Source organism: Sphaeramia orbicularis, chromosome 12 (genome assembly GCF_902148855.1).
Source record: "Sphaeramia orbicularis chromosome 12, fSphaOr1.1, whole genome shotgun sequence".
NCBI lineage: Eukaryota > Metazoa > Chordata > Actinopteri > Kurtiformes > Apogonidae > Sphaeramia > Sphaeramia orbicularis.
Window position 1 is genome coordinate 19,041,009 of NC_043968.1, and position 14,405 is coordinate 19,055,413.

General features: G+C 39.1%; 1 protein-coding gene and 1 pseudogene across 1 annotated transcript; both read left to right on the forward strand.

Annotated features, from left to right (window-relative positions):
- The first annotated feature begins 1,437 nt into the window (after positions 1 to 1,437).
- Positions 1,438 to 4,294, forward strand: LOC115430527 (beta-crystallin B1-like). Its single transcript, XM_030150599.1, has 7 exons — positions 1,438 to 1,546; positions 1,917 to 2,060; positions 2,536 to 2,654; positions 2,809 to 2,940; positions 3,232 to 3,241; positions 3,332 to 3,474; positions 4,111 to 4,294. The coding sequence occupies exons 2-7, from the start codon at positions 1,938 to 1,940 to the stop codon at positions 4,292 to 4,294; spliced, it is 711 nt and encodes a 236-aa protein (XP_030006459.1). The 5' UTR covers positions 1,438 to 1,546; positions 1,917 to 1,937.
- A 763-nt stretch (positions 4,295 to 5,057) lies between these two features.
- Positions 5,058 to 13,989, forward strand: LOC115430625 (short-chain specific acyl-CoA dehydrogenase, mitochondrial-like; annotated as a pseudogene).
- Positions 13,990 to 14,405: the final 416 nt, after the last annotated feature.

Below are 14,405 nucleotides of genomic sequence, written 5' to 3' on the forward strand. Positions count from 1 at the left end.
GGTATTTCTATTGTATTCCATTTATGTTTTATTTCATACAGTCCTATGTCAGAGAATGTTCTGTTTTGTAGAAAAATTTAAATATCTAAAAAAAAGTAAAAAAAAAAAAAAAAAGACCCAACCCTGAAAGACTGCCATCATATTGTTTACTTGGTTTTTGTGATAGAAGGAATCACACTTTACAGCAAACTCCAAAATGATAGATTTGATAAAATATGGGAGAAATGGAGGACCAATATTTTAATAAGATTGTGGAAATCGTTTTTTTTTATATTTATGTGTTCTCTTTCTTTATCAAACCGTATTTCCCTGTATATTGTTATTGTATTGTGTTTCATTGTGTACACCCCTCATTAAATGTTCTTTTTATTTTACTTTTTCTGTACAAAACCTTCTTGAAAAATAAAATTATAAAAAAAGAAAAATATTTTTAAAAAAGAAGACGAAGTGATGCCCTATCAGTGTTGCCACATGGGAAATGTTACAGTTTAAGTTTAAGTTATTATCGTCAATAAGTAATAACCCAAACACTTGCACTGGCTATAATATAGATTTGGCAAATAAGTTACTGCATACAATATGAATATCTAAAGTGTCTGATTTGTAACATGACAGCTTTGCTCTTGACTCTTATTCATCATCACCACAAGCATGACTGGGTGGAAAGACATCATGAGAGAGGAAATGTGTTTAATGAGTCAAATGAGCAACTGGACTGAATGCAATAATTCAAATACGTACAAATACAAATCATAATATTGTACTTAATAATAATATTACAAATATGTCACAAAATGATACATTCTTTGTTTTTGCTTGTATGTTATAAACAAAGCAAAATTATTACATAGAAGCCGTAATTATAATATTTCTGGCAAAACAGTTCCCTGTTGAACTCTATGTAAGAAAGCAAATTTTAGTTTGCACAGCCTTTGGTTATGCAAGGGTTGAACGATAACATCTATTAAAAAAAGATTTTTCTTGTCTTTTTTTGTGCAAAGTGAAAACAATCTAATGTCAAAATTTACTGTTAAGACTATTGTTACATGTTTGTGGTTCTGCAGGACTAAGAAATGGTATGGTCTCGTCAATGGGTTCAGATGGAGAGAGAATTTTAAATAGTAAGTCTATGTTTTTCATACAAGTCAAAAGAAAAAAAGAATAGGTTGTGTTGTTGTGTAGGTGGCAGTGTAGGTGATAGAGAGGGGGGATTACCTCTTTGTGCCCTCTGGACCTTTGCATTCCTTCTCTCTACATGCAACTAGCTTACAGCTCTACCACTCCAACACATGGGAAAAATGCCTGGGTCAGTTGTTTCCTTTGATAGTAAAATGCTTACAGGCAGGCCAGAGAGGCCGGCGGTGTTTTCTAGGCTACGTGATGACCCGGTGGCTTTGGCACAGGCCAACTGTGATGAGAGGCTTTCTATTGTGCTGTGAGCCTCTACGTTTGGCCTTTGCCAGAGTATAAAAGCTTGGGTACAGCGTTGAAGGGACCAGCACGAGCCAGCCTCCCTCACACGGCACTACAAGCTATACTAACGCAGGTAAGGACACACAGACACAGACATACACCAGTACATTCAGTGTAGTAGAGGGGGATGACCACACAACCAGAGTGAGGGCCCACTCCCTGCCCACCACACCCAGACAAGCCACCCTCAGCCTGGGGAAATGTCCACAAGTCCAGCACCCCAATGAGCCTCCCATATAACAGCAGGCTTGTGGTTTAGTTCCAAATCCAAATACTTATTGGATATACACATAAAAAATACTTCCCTACGACCCCTTTACACCTTGACTGGCCCACACTCACCCTCTGATATCCATATCTCCTTCCCTTTCATTCAATACAAACACTCCCATTTACACCTCTATTTTTGTTCATCCCCTTGTCTTCCTCCATCTCTCACCCAGACTCTCCTGAAGCCCCTCACCATGTCTCAGACTGCCAAGTCCGCCTCCAGCCAGGGCACTGATGCCAAGGACAAGGGAGCCCCTGCCCCCGCTGCCTCCAGCAAGGCCACCAAGACCGGCGAGCCTGGCATGGGATCCTACAGAGTGAGTCACTCCGGAATTAATGCTTTTCCAGCATCTACTCTGAATATGTTGTTAATGTCAGTGAAACCAAATTACAAAGCAGATTTGTCACTTAGCTCTTAAACTAACTTGTCTTTAAAATTTTTTGCTCATATCTGATGACATTTCTACTGCTACTTCAATAGAGATTAATTTGATATCTTATATTGTTTTTGGAAAACCCTGTGCTACTGAGCTTTATAAATAGTGAAGCTTTGCACATTCCAAATAGTAATTGCCACTGAATTACAGCAAAATAGCTGAAAATCCTTTCAAGTAAATGGAAAAACACAGTTACAGCAGAGCCTTTTGAGGTGATTTGTTTGCATAGTAGAGCTTGACTTATCCTGAAATTAATTTGAGTAATTGATTTTCTTTGGTTCTTGAAGCAAGTATTTGGATTTTTTGTCAATTCATGACTAGTTGCACTCAAAGTTCTAATATGTCCCCTGTGCAGATCATGCTGTTCGACCAGGAGAACTTCCAGGGCAGGATGATCGAGGTCCAGAATGAGTGTATGAACGTGTGTGACCGTGGCATGGATAGAGTGCGTAGTATCATTGTGGAGTGCGGCCCGTAAGTGGACACACACATCTACTCACTTAACCAGCTGCAGACAAACTATCTCTAATGTTCTACTGGCATATAACTGCCACCTTCCCACTAATTCTTCTCTCCTGTTCTCTCCACTCCTGTGCCCACTCTGTGCCTGGCGGCCTCCCTTCTCCAGCTTTGTTGCCTGGGAGCAGACTAACTTCCGTGGGGAGATGTTCATCCTGGAGAAGGGAGAGTATCCTCGCTGGGATACCTGGAGCAACTCCTACCGCAGCGACTGCCTCATGTCCCTCAGGCCATCCGCATGGTATGTGTTATAGTAAAGGCTTGTGTTATAAAACATTACATTTAGCCAAATTGTTACTCAGACGTAGGTGATTTATGATCTAATGGTCTTTATAAAATATTACAGCCTTTAGCTTATTTTGATCAAACTTGGCACAACTTTCAGCAGTACATTGTATATTATTAGATTTAATTTAGAAGATTAGTATGTTCCACTGAATAACTCAGTAATCATCAGCTCCAGTGGTGAACATTGGTGCAGATATAATGTATAAAACACAGACAGACCCTGTGACTCATACTGCCCTTACAGCCACTGTGGGGTTATAAAAAAACAAAGAAACAAAAAAAAAAAACTAGCACATGTAACAAAATAAGCCCATGTATCATGTATGCTCATTTTCTCCCTACAGGACAGCATGGAGCACAAGATCTGCCAGTATGAGCTCTCTGACTTCAAGGGCAACAAGATGGAGATCCAGGAGGATGATGTGCCCACCCTCTGGGCGCATGGCTTCTGCGACAGAGTGGGCAGCGTGAGGGTGCCTGGAGGATCGTGAGTACACACAGATAGAAATATTGTTCTGCTATAAATATAGCTTTGGTTTATGGCATTTTAAAGAGAAGTGATTCATTAGAGGATCAAGATTAATGACTTGATTTCTTTTAACTTCGTGACCATGCGGAGACACTTAATTATTGGCCTCAGAGCAAATGTATTGGTTCATATTCCATGTAAAGTAGAGAATCTTTGCAAAAAACACTTTCTTAGGCACTTGCTCTACAGGCAACCCCAGGCCTAGAGTTAGACTACAATGTAGTTGTTCATGACAAGTATGGTGTCATGTCATCACAAGGCTTGATGCTGACTGCATGATGTTTTGTTTGTTGATACTTATATTTTAAGCCAGCAATTCAGTGTCTGACAGGAAAACAGACATCTAATTATGACTGTAAATCCATCAAGAAATTCAATTAAAAGAAATTAATATAGAAGCCAATAGTTACAAGGATATATTCATGTCAAAAATACCACCACATAAACATCCAGCAAGATCTAGAAAAACAACTACTAAAAGAGGCCATAAATTAATAAAGAGGAAATGAGACTGCATTTGTGTTGGACTGCTCAGATGATCTAAAACCACTACACTGAAACTCACTGCCATCTCCCTGTTCTTGTCCAACTCAGCTGGGTGGGTTACCAGTACCCTGGATACAGAGGCTACCAGTACCTGTTTGAGTGTGGTGACTACAGACACTACAACGACTTCTGCGCCTTCCAGCCCCAGATCCAGTCCATGCGTCGTATCAGGGACATGCAGTTCCACCAGAGAGGATGCTTCACCTTCACCTGCCAGCAAGTGAATGAATGACACCTACTGGCCGTCTGGTGCTGTTGTAGCCAGGTCCTCTTAGCTTTTTATTTCTCCAAAGCCCCGTTCATCAATCCTTTCCTAAACATCTACCATCATCGCTCCATCCTAAAGGAAAGACAGAATGAGAGCATTACACTGGACAACCTTAAGTGACTTTTTATGGTGCTAAAATAAACATGTTGTGAAAAACCTGAACCCTCCCTGGCTGGATAACTTTTATTTATTGTACAGAAACAAAAGCTGTGTTTGGATAATATTCCTACAAGAAATTTATGGGGTCTAGGTAATGAAAGAGCTGTTTATTTTTTATCTCCTATGGCAGAACAAGCAATGCAATTGAGGGACTACTATGGCTACTGGATTTTTTCTTTCTTTTCCTTTCATATAAAATAATTTCTCTGGAATATTCTAAGTTAATTAAGACCTAAATTGTTTTTCTTTGATATGCTCTTTTTTCCAGGGTGAAAAAATAAAAAATATAACTTTAATAAGCTAATTAGGGTCTGTCTATGGCTCAATGTTTGAGTTAAAATGTAACCTGACTGGAAGAGTAGGTCATTTGATGCGTTCAATGTCCTTGTAGCTAGTACCTTGTTACTTTATTAATATCCGGAAGTTGTTAAAGTGAAAATGTTCTAAGCCTATTGGTTCTGTTTGATAGCGATATAGCTATATAAAAACATAAAGACGTAAAATTGCGAAATGATATTGTGAAATGACCTAACCAAGTTTCAAGCATTATAAAGCAAACACAGTAACCGATAGCACCCAAACGCATCAGCACCCCTAGTTTGTAGCTAGTTACATCAAACCGACCATAAGGAGCCATGGCTGCCCTTTTTAAAGCAAGGAAAGGTGGGTACACAACATAACATGTGTTAAAATACAAAAGGAAGACGTGGTTGCAGTGGGAAAAGCCAGATTTATATGAGTTGTGATGGTTACCTGTGTATATACTTATGTATACTGTGAAGCATAGTTAGCTTAGCCTGCTACATAACCATGCACTCAATACAGAAGTTAACGGTCTGGTTCAACAGTATGATATTTAAAACGGCTAGATAATGCTGTTATAAGAGAAAAATACTGTTCTTGGTTACAAATCTTGTCAAGTGGACAAGTATATACAATAGCTGGCGAAATTATAAGGTGTTTGCTAGCACCTCGGCTAAAGTAGGTTACAAAATCGTAGCCTTGCTTGTTGCTATCTATAAGTCACCTGTTCGGTGTAAAGTGATTTTATTTGTGGGGAACTGGTACAGCTTGTTATCTAAAAGTTCTGAATCCTCCAGAGTTTCTTTTCTGGCGTTTATCGGATATTTTTTTAATGAAGGTGACTGATGGTGCTGGTGACCTTTCACCTACATAATTGGAGCATAGCTAACCAGAGCACAGTGCTGTCAAATCTAAATAAGAAAATGTATGATGCATGTAATCATTGACTCAAAACACCCCTTTACCCCACTTAATAAAAGAAGGAAAACTCAACTTACTACTTATTTAACCATCACCAAATCAGGTGTCTGGATTTGTGTTTTTGAGGCAAAAAAGATCAGCAGGGCGAATTTTGTTTTGTTTTGTTTTTTTTTCTTTAATGGTTTTGAGACTTTGAGCTGACTGTAAGCAAATATATTAAAAGGGAATAATATGCTCAATATAGCTATTTGTATATAAATAGCTGTGTTTGTATATAGCTATTTATATCTGTTTGTTTATTGACACTAAAGAAATGAGTAACTGTTAATTCAAATAGTCGTTAATGGAAAAATGCCAAAAAACACAAGTGAAAGCTCCTCATATCAATTGCGGCTTTTAAACCATTGTAAATATCATTTTATTGTCTTCACTACACTATTAGCACATCACGTCGTTATAAGATTGATTCACTTTACTTTGAAATTTATAAAGAAAGGAAAGGTGTGACATTACTGGAAAATGTAGGTTCTTGTTGATTTGCTTATTTTTTCTAGAACCAAGAACATGATGCATTGAGATTTTTATTATTATTATCTCAATTAAAATCCAGTTTGATATTGTAATATTGATTTATAGTTCAGCTTTAACACTTTGTCAGGGAAATCACAATGAATCAAATCTAACTGAGAACTTTGTGAATCATAACACCCATAATAACGTTGTGTCACTTCTGGCATGCCGTGGGCATCTTTGGAACCGCAGCTGAGTCTTATTGTTCAGCAGTGATGGCTGGCACCATTCAGCCCTGTTCATCAAAGGATCAACACAGCAAAGAAAAAAAGACGTGTACTACACCCTTCAGTGTCAGAGGGACAGGATCTGTGTCTTTTTATCCTTAAGTAAAATAAATTCAGTAACTGACTTAGTGAAATTACAATGATTTTACACCTATAAGCCTAAAAGCTACTATTTATATGACTTTATTAATGAGGAAAACTTTGTTCTAAATTTTCATATTAACTTCCCCTACAACCAAACACGTGTTTCTTTTTGTTTGGTATATTTTAGTGTGACTGCAGAGTTTCACACTCTCAGGCTATTTACACATTCATCTGTTGAAGTGAAAAAAATTGGTCTGTTGTCAAAAGTGATTTAAAAGTGACTCTTGACTTCATCACTCATCAAACTTTTAGGAGACAGTTTAATTAGAAAAGAATAACCATTGAACAGAAAACACATTTAAAGATTACATGTTTAAAAGTACATTGAGAAAATAATGAACAGATGACTCATTAATGGAAAGAAGTGTTCATTTTGTCCATGTAGATTCTCTTTTGTCCAGGTCATCATTAATCCTTTGTAGTTTTTTTTTTTTGAAGTTGAAATGGGCTGGTTTTGTTCTTGAAAATGTTGAGTCTCTCATCCACGAGCATCAATTCTGAATGATGAAGAACTGATGAAGTCTCCTTGATGACAGACGGAACATTTTCATGAACAAAACCAGTCTGGTTCAGCTTAGAAAAGCTACTAAGGACTGTTAATTTTAGTCCTTTACACTGAAATTTCACTGTTACTCTGTGGAATTATTGTATATAGTAGAATTTACAAACCTACAAGTACTTTTATGTTTTTAGCGTTAAAACATGTTTGTTTCTGTCTTCAGCTCTGGGCCTGTGTCTCCATAGCTGTCGGAGTCTGTCTGCGCTGGCAGAGTTACCAGAGATGCATCAGATTCTGAGACAGACTTGCAGAGACTATGCCGACAAAGAACTGGCCCCCATTGCTGCCAAACTTGACAAAGAGCATTCTTACCCTGCCAAACAGGTACAGACACACAGTGTGATGTCTGAATCCTTACAGGCTGATTGATATGAAATAAATATTCTTGCTTGTCCAGATTCAGGAGTTGGGTGCGATGGGGGTGATGGCCATGGAGGTGCCAGAGGAGTTTGGCGGGGCAGGGATGGACTATCTGGCATACAGTGTGGCTATGGAGGAAATTAGCAGAGGCTGCGCCAGCACCGGCGTCATAGTCTCAGTAAACAATGTAAGTACAAGTTGACATCATCAATGTGTATCAATATAAACATCTGTACATCTGGGGTACGTACCATACTGGTTAACTCACCTCTGTAGTGGCATTGATACTGTTGTGTGTTGCTCATATGTGTCTGTTCTCACCAGTTTCATGTTTGGTGCTGTGGCACCGCTGCTGTCAGATTCTACATTGATTTTTACCACAGATACGCTATTAGTCTGATTTAATTTCTGTGGAAATGTAGTTTGAGCTGAAAAGAGGAGGGTTGTGTGTTTTTTTTGTTTTTTTTTTCCATGTCTGTGAAACAGATGCTCTGACCAGCTCAAACACAGAGACATCCTCGAGGTAGCAGCCGGTGTTCATTGAGAACTACACGGAAAAGTGGACACTTCCCCAGTGGACATGGAGTAACAAGGCTTTTACATATATGGGCAGAAAACAAATGACCTTTTATGAAATCCAGTGAAAATTTGTTAAGTGCAGGTCAACAAATGCACAGTTTGACTCTCATCCACACAATGCTGGTTGATCTGCCCTGCTTATTATGCACATTTAGCATACTAGCTAAAGCTAGCAAGTAAGCTAACAGCCTAGAGCCCCCCTGGACAATAAATGTGACCCGTAGACAGCTTTTTTGCTATAGATCATCACATGAAATCGTCAGAGCATCATCTGATCTGTTATTGATAGCCTCTGAGATCAGAGCAGGTGGATTTAGAGATCTGGAGGATTGCCTAAACTACTACGCTGTCAAATACTAATGAGAAAAAGTCTATATAGTTTTATTCTGGAAAATTATGAGTGATATTCTTTCACATTACTGTCAAAACAAAATCACAATCTGTGATGGCAATTAGTTCAAAGCAGTGCTTTTAAAAATCAAACAATCCTAACCTGAGAAAAGCACAGGTAAGGATACCATTACAGTATCGATAAGCAGTATCAATAAGATCTTAACAATACCCATCCCTTTGCACCTGTCATACAGCTGATGTAAGCGCCTTATTCTGTTAACATTGGCACCAAAATGAAAAGGGTGTCAGGACGACTTCATATTCAACAGGTAACCACTGTGTTCCAGGCCTTATTGTGTTCATTTGTCTGTTTTTTAGTCACTTTACATTGGACCGATTCTGAAGTTTGGTACAGAAGAACAGAAAAAACAGTGGATCACACCTTTCACCACAGGAGAGAAAGTGGGATGTTTTGCCCTCAGTGAGCCAGGTAAATGTTTCACATGAAACACACCGTCATCTCTGCATGTGTGTGTAATTTTAGTTATTATACAAACTTTGCCATAAAAGAATGAACACAGACAGGTCAGAATTGTAAAGTGGAAATACTGTGCATTAGGTAGAGTGGTTGTGGTCCTCCTGCCATAGAAATTTTCAATCAAATGAATTCTGGGTGTTGAACCAGTGCCATTGAGGATTCTTGGAACTTTGGTGCCATCTAGTGAACCCGAATACATTTCCACAAGCTTTGAGTGGAACTGTTGTAGTCACGAAAGTATCAGCAACAAAGGACATTACACAATGCATACAGATCATAATGTGGTCACTTATGTAACTTCTTTCAGTCTTTGTAATCCTTCTTACATTTGTTTTAATGTGTTTATTTGTTCTTGCATTTAAATCAAACCAGCCTTGGCCAACTCTGTAACTAGTTTAGCACACAGTATGTCATATCATGTGTTATTTGTGCTCCTTTGTAGTTCTTCCTGAAACTATGACCAAATTACACACACTGTGTTTCCTCAGCGACTGCACATTATTTTTTTAGGCTTTGACTTCCCCATCCATTAGAATGTGCTTACAATGCTTTGGTAGTGTTCAGGTCAAGGGTATTTTTTGGTTTTAGCAGAAAACCAGTTTCCTGGGTCAAAAGCATTTAATTGTCTTGTGAAAATACATCAAACAGATCAAAATTAGGTGGCTAATGGGAAAGGATGAATTCTTTATTGGTGAAAAAGGGATACTAATGTTTCACACATAAGAACATTAATCAAAATTAACAAGTATAAGTGAGACGGCAAAAGAAAATATGTGAAGGACAAGATGGGCAGGTCTCTGAAAGGTTCATAACTCAGAAACGGCACATGATTGCAATACTTTGAAACTGAACTGAATTCTACAAGTCACTTTTGCCAGAATAATTACAAAGTGTGAGGTCAGGACAGGCTGAATATCCGCGTTGTGTTTTTAAGGGTTTCCTCGTTTTGTGTGAATTCTCCGTCATCTTTCACACACATTTCACGGGGCCAACGCTGACACCTGGCAGACGTTTGATTGTGAGGTTTCTCTTTTGTGTGATTCTGTTAGGTAACGGCAGTGATGCGGGCGCTGCCTCCACTGTAGCGAGTCAGGACGGAGATGAGTGGGTGCTGAACGGAACGAAAGCTTGGATCACCAACTGCTGGGATGCGTCTGCCACCGTCGTGTTTGCCACCACAGACAAGAAGCTCAAGCACAAGGCATGATACTACACTTTTATGTTCTGTTGAGCAATATGACTGTAACAAAAGCCATTCCCCCTCACCTTTGTGCTTTCTACTTCCTTAAACGGCTTCTTTTGTTTGTTTCTCTGGCTTCCTTATCTGCAGGGTATCAGTGCATTCTGGTCCCTATGCCACACCCAGGACTGTCTCTGGGGAAAAAGGAAGATAAGTTGGGTATCAGAGCCTCGTCCACAGCTAACATTATTCTAGAGGACTGCAGGATACCACTGGGAAACATGTTGGGTCCTCGTGGTGCTGGGTTTAAAATTGCAATGGTATTTCTCTCATTTATACCCTAAACTGTTGGTTATTGTACTAATTTTTGACAAACAGCCAAATATGTCGTATTTAACCTCTTAATTTAACCCATAAAGACCCAGTGCTACTCTTGTGGCAGTTCCCAAATTAATTTTTCTCTATTTAACCTTTACTTAAGTCATTTATCATCATTTATTGTATTGTTATTCTGTATATTTATGTTCTTCACTGTAAATCATGCATTTTCCTCTATTTAATTTCCTGTACTTAATTTAGATGCGAATGGAAACTCAGTAAATTTAAAGGTTATCACTTCAAAACACAGAAAAATGAAGAAAAAGTGACTTTTTAAGCAAAGATATGAATAACTGAATGTAAAAACAAGCATCTCCATCCACTGTCATTGATCCAGCTCTATGGGTTTTACAGGTGAATCAATGTTTTCAAAGATGACAGTGTTTCCATGTTCACTACGGAGCCTCTGAACATCCACATGGGTCATATCTGTTGACCATGAAAAGATGACAGACTGTATTTTATACCAATTATTTACATGGATTAATAGGATTAGTGGATCAACAGGTAGATCAGTAGATAGTTTTGGTCGCTAGTGGATGTTTGGGTCTTTATGGGTTAAATAAATCCAGTTAAATCACAGCAGATTAATTTAGTAAATCCAATAATGACGAATTCCTCACTGTGGATTAAGTTTGACATATCACTACCTTTCCACTCTACCAGTAATATTAATACTTCTCTCCCACAGCAAACCCTGGACAGTGGACGTATAGGCATTGCATCTCAGGCTCTCGGTATTGCTCAGGCCTCTCTGGACTGTGCTGCGGACTACGCACAGAAACGCAACGCATTTGGAGCTCCCATTGCCAAACTGCAGGCCATACAGGTAATAATTGTCAACTACAGGGCAATAAGCTTCAAGGAGCAGTACTTGTAGTGCTATAGGAACTCTGGCCATTAGTTTTGACAATTTTTGACTGTATTGTCATACCCTGCAGCGTCCGTCTATGCATCTATATGTCCATAAGTATCAACGCAATTATTCATCACCAAATTGCCCAACTGCCTTCATGTTTGGTATTTAGGGGCAATTTGGGAAGCTTTTGGACAACTTTTTTGTGTGTTGACCTTGGTCTTCAGACTTGGAAGACAATGTTGACCTACATTTTCAGGTCCTTCATGGTCATTACATGTTCATGGGGGTACATAGGAGAAGCAGGCACAGATGTGGTGAGGGGATAATGATTCTGTTAGGGGAGCGGGGAGCAACAGGGGTATTGGTGCAGGGCAGTCCTCATTGTCACAAGGGGTGGTCTGTTGATATATGTCTTCACAGAAGCAAATGTCCTCCTTTCTTCCCGAAAACCCACAGCTGAGACTTAAAGGTGTGATATTTGCTTTTTTAAAAAATGGAATTATGTATTTTAAAACATTTCCCTATGGTCTACATAAGCTGTAAATGCTATGTTTGGGTCTGAATTCTTCATTAATTAAAATTCACAGGTCCATCTTCAACCCTATTTTTGAGTAATGACACCAGAAAGGTCGTTTTGAGCGCTGGCCCTTTAAATGCAAATGAGCCACTTCACACCCCACCCCTCCAGGTTGTTGGCTGTGCTGCTCTGTCCCATTCAACCAACAACTGAACATTTTAGGTAATTGGCTAGAAGTTTGGACATATCTTCAGTATGGGCTACAACCGCTGCTGCTGACAAACAATTATGGCGTTCTCGGAAAATTTTCGTTGGAAGTCTTGACCTTGTATGTGCAAATGTTGTGACCTAACTAGTTATGGATGCAAGAAATTAAGCAGGAATTAAAATTGGTTGTAGAAATCCTTTCAATTTTTGCCAAAATGGATAAAAAGCAGCTTTGCAGAGCCTGGAGAGTTCAAATTCAAACTTTATGAACTATTAGGGCCCAAAAACACAAATAAATGTACCAAAGACTAATAAAAGGGGATTTACCGAAATATGACCCCTTTAATGCTTGTATTGAAGCTGCTGTTTGGAGGTAAAACTGAGAAAAATGTCACCTTAAATGGTATGCTAAATCTTCACATTAAAAAAAAAAAAAAAAAAAAATCAGCAGAGAAGTGTTTTCCTGTATGGTAACTTAATGATATTAAGTTCTATAATGTAAAATGCATTTTCGTGGCTCTGATAGGGCATGGTGTGTTGTTACTTATGAGCAGTGGTTAGTACTTCACCTCACAGGAAGAAGGTCCTGGGGTCGAGCCCAGGGCCAGCCCACAGGGGTCTTTATGTGGAGTTTACATGTTCACCTGTGTCTGAGTGGGTTTTCTCCAGTTTCTGCGTGCGTTAATTGATCACTCTAAACTGACCCTAAATGTTAATGTGAGAGCGGATGTTTATTTGTCTCTATACATTTGTCCTGTGATGAACTGGTAACATGTCCAGGTCATAAAGTGCCTTTGCCTGATGTTAGGTGGGATACGCTACAGACCCCTGTGACCCCATAGATGATTAAGCGGTTACAGAAAATCAATGTACAAATATTGTTCTATTATGGATATTCTCATGCTGGCCAAGGACTGAAGCTACATTTTTGCACCAAGTATTTCTGCTCAATTTCCAGTGTAGCAGCTACATTATTGCTAATTGTCAACAAACTGATTCTACACTAACCAGGTTGTTCTTCCATTGTCTAGTTTAAACTGGCTGACATGGCTGTGGCAATAGAAAGCGCTCGCCTGCTCACCTGAAGGCTTCACTTCTACGAGACTCTAAGAAACCCTTCACCAAGGTATGCACACCCAGACTGTCCAGTGTTGACTGTTGACCTTTTTCCAGTACACTTCAACTTGTGACCACCCCCCACCTTGTTTTCCCTACAGGAAGCAGCCATGGCAAAACTAGCAGCATCTGAGGCTGCGACATACTGTGCACATCAGGTAAGAAGTAAAAAAAAAATAAAAAAATAAAAAAATCATGTAAAAATACCGTACAAAGCCTCTGAGGAAGGGTTGACATTTTGTTTGTTTGCATTTCAAATCAGGCAATCCAGATTCTGGGTGGAATGGGCTTCGTGACCGACATGCCTGCGGAGAGGCACTACCGTGACGCTCGCATCACCGAGATCTACGAAGGCACCAGTGAGATCCAGAGACTGGTTATCGCGGGCCAGTTACTAAAAGAATACCAACAGTAGACACAACGTCGATGCCTTTGGTACAATGCACACTATTTTCCCCCCACATCTGGAATAACTCCACTGATATGAACTCCTGACATGATCTGATGATAAGATATGGACTTCATAAAGATAAGGATAGTGGAGTGATCTAACCCCAAATATGAGCCAAGGTTTAGTGTTTATAGATTTGGCACCAGGCCTTTGCATTGGGTTTAGAAACAGGACTACACTACAGCAGTAGTAGCATTCAGCCAGTTTTACATGTGCATTACCTCAACTGTCTCAGTGACAACCACAGAATGTTATCATGGAAAAATCTCTATTTACTCTACTTTACTTTTCTTCTTTACTTCTTTAACAGCTTATCGGGCCTTTTTCTCCATATATGCTATTTCTTTAATGAGAAGTGGTCTAGAAAGTCTTCAGAAGATGCTGTAAATCTACTGAAAATGTGTGATAAGTTGATAACTCAATTTTTGTGATTTCTAACCCTAACAAAAATTCATGCTCACACAAGAAGTTCATTTGTTAGATATTGCACTTGGAAACTAATTGGGTTTACATCCATTGAAAAGATGATGTGCAATCCATAGAACAAATGCCATATGGTGGAGCTCCCACTTGGTGTGTTTTAGGCATTGGCTCATGTGGTAAGAATACTTTACCCTGAAGATTTGGCTTTAAAATAGACCCCCTCCCCTCCACCCCAAAAACTGCAATACCCT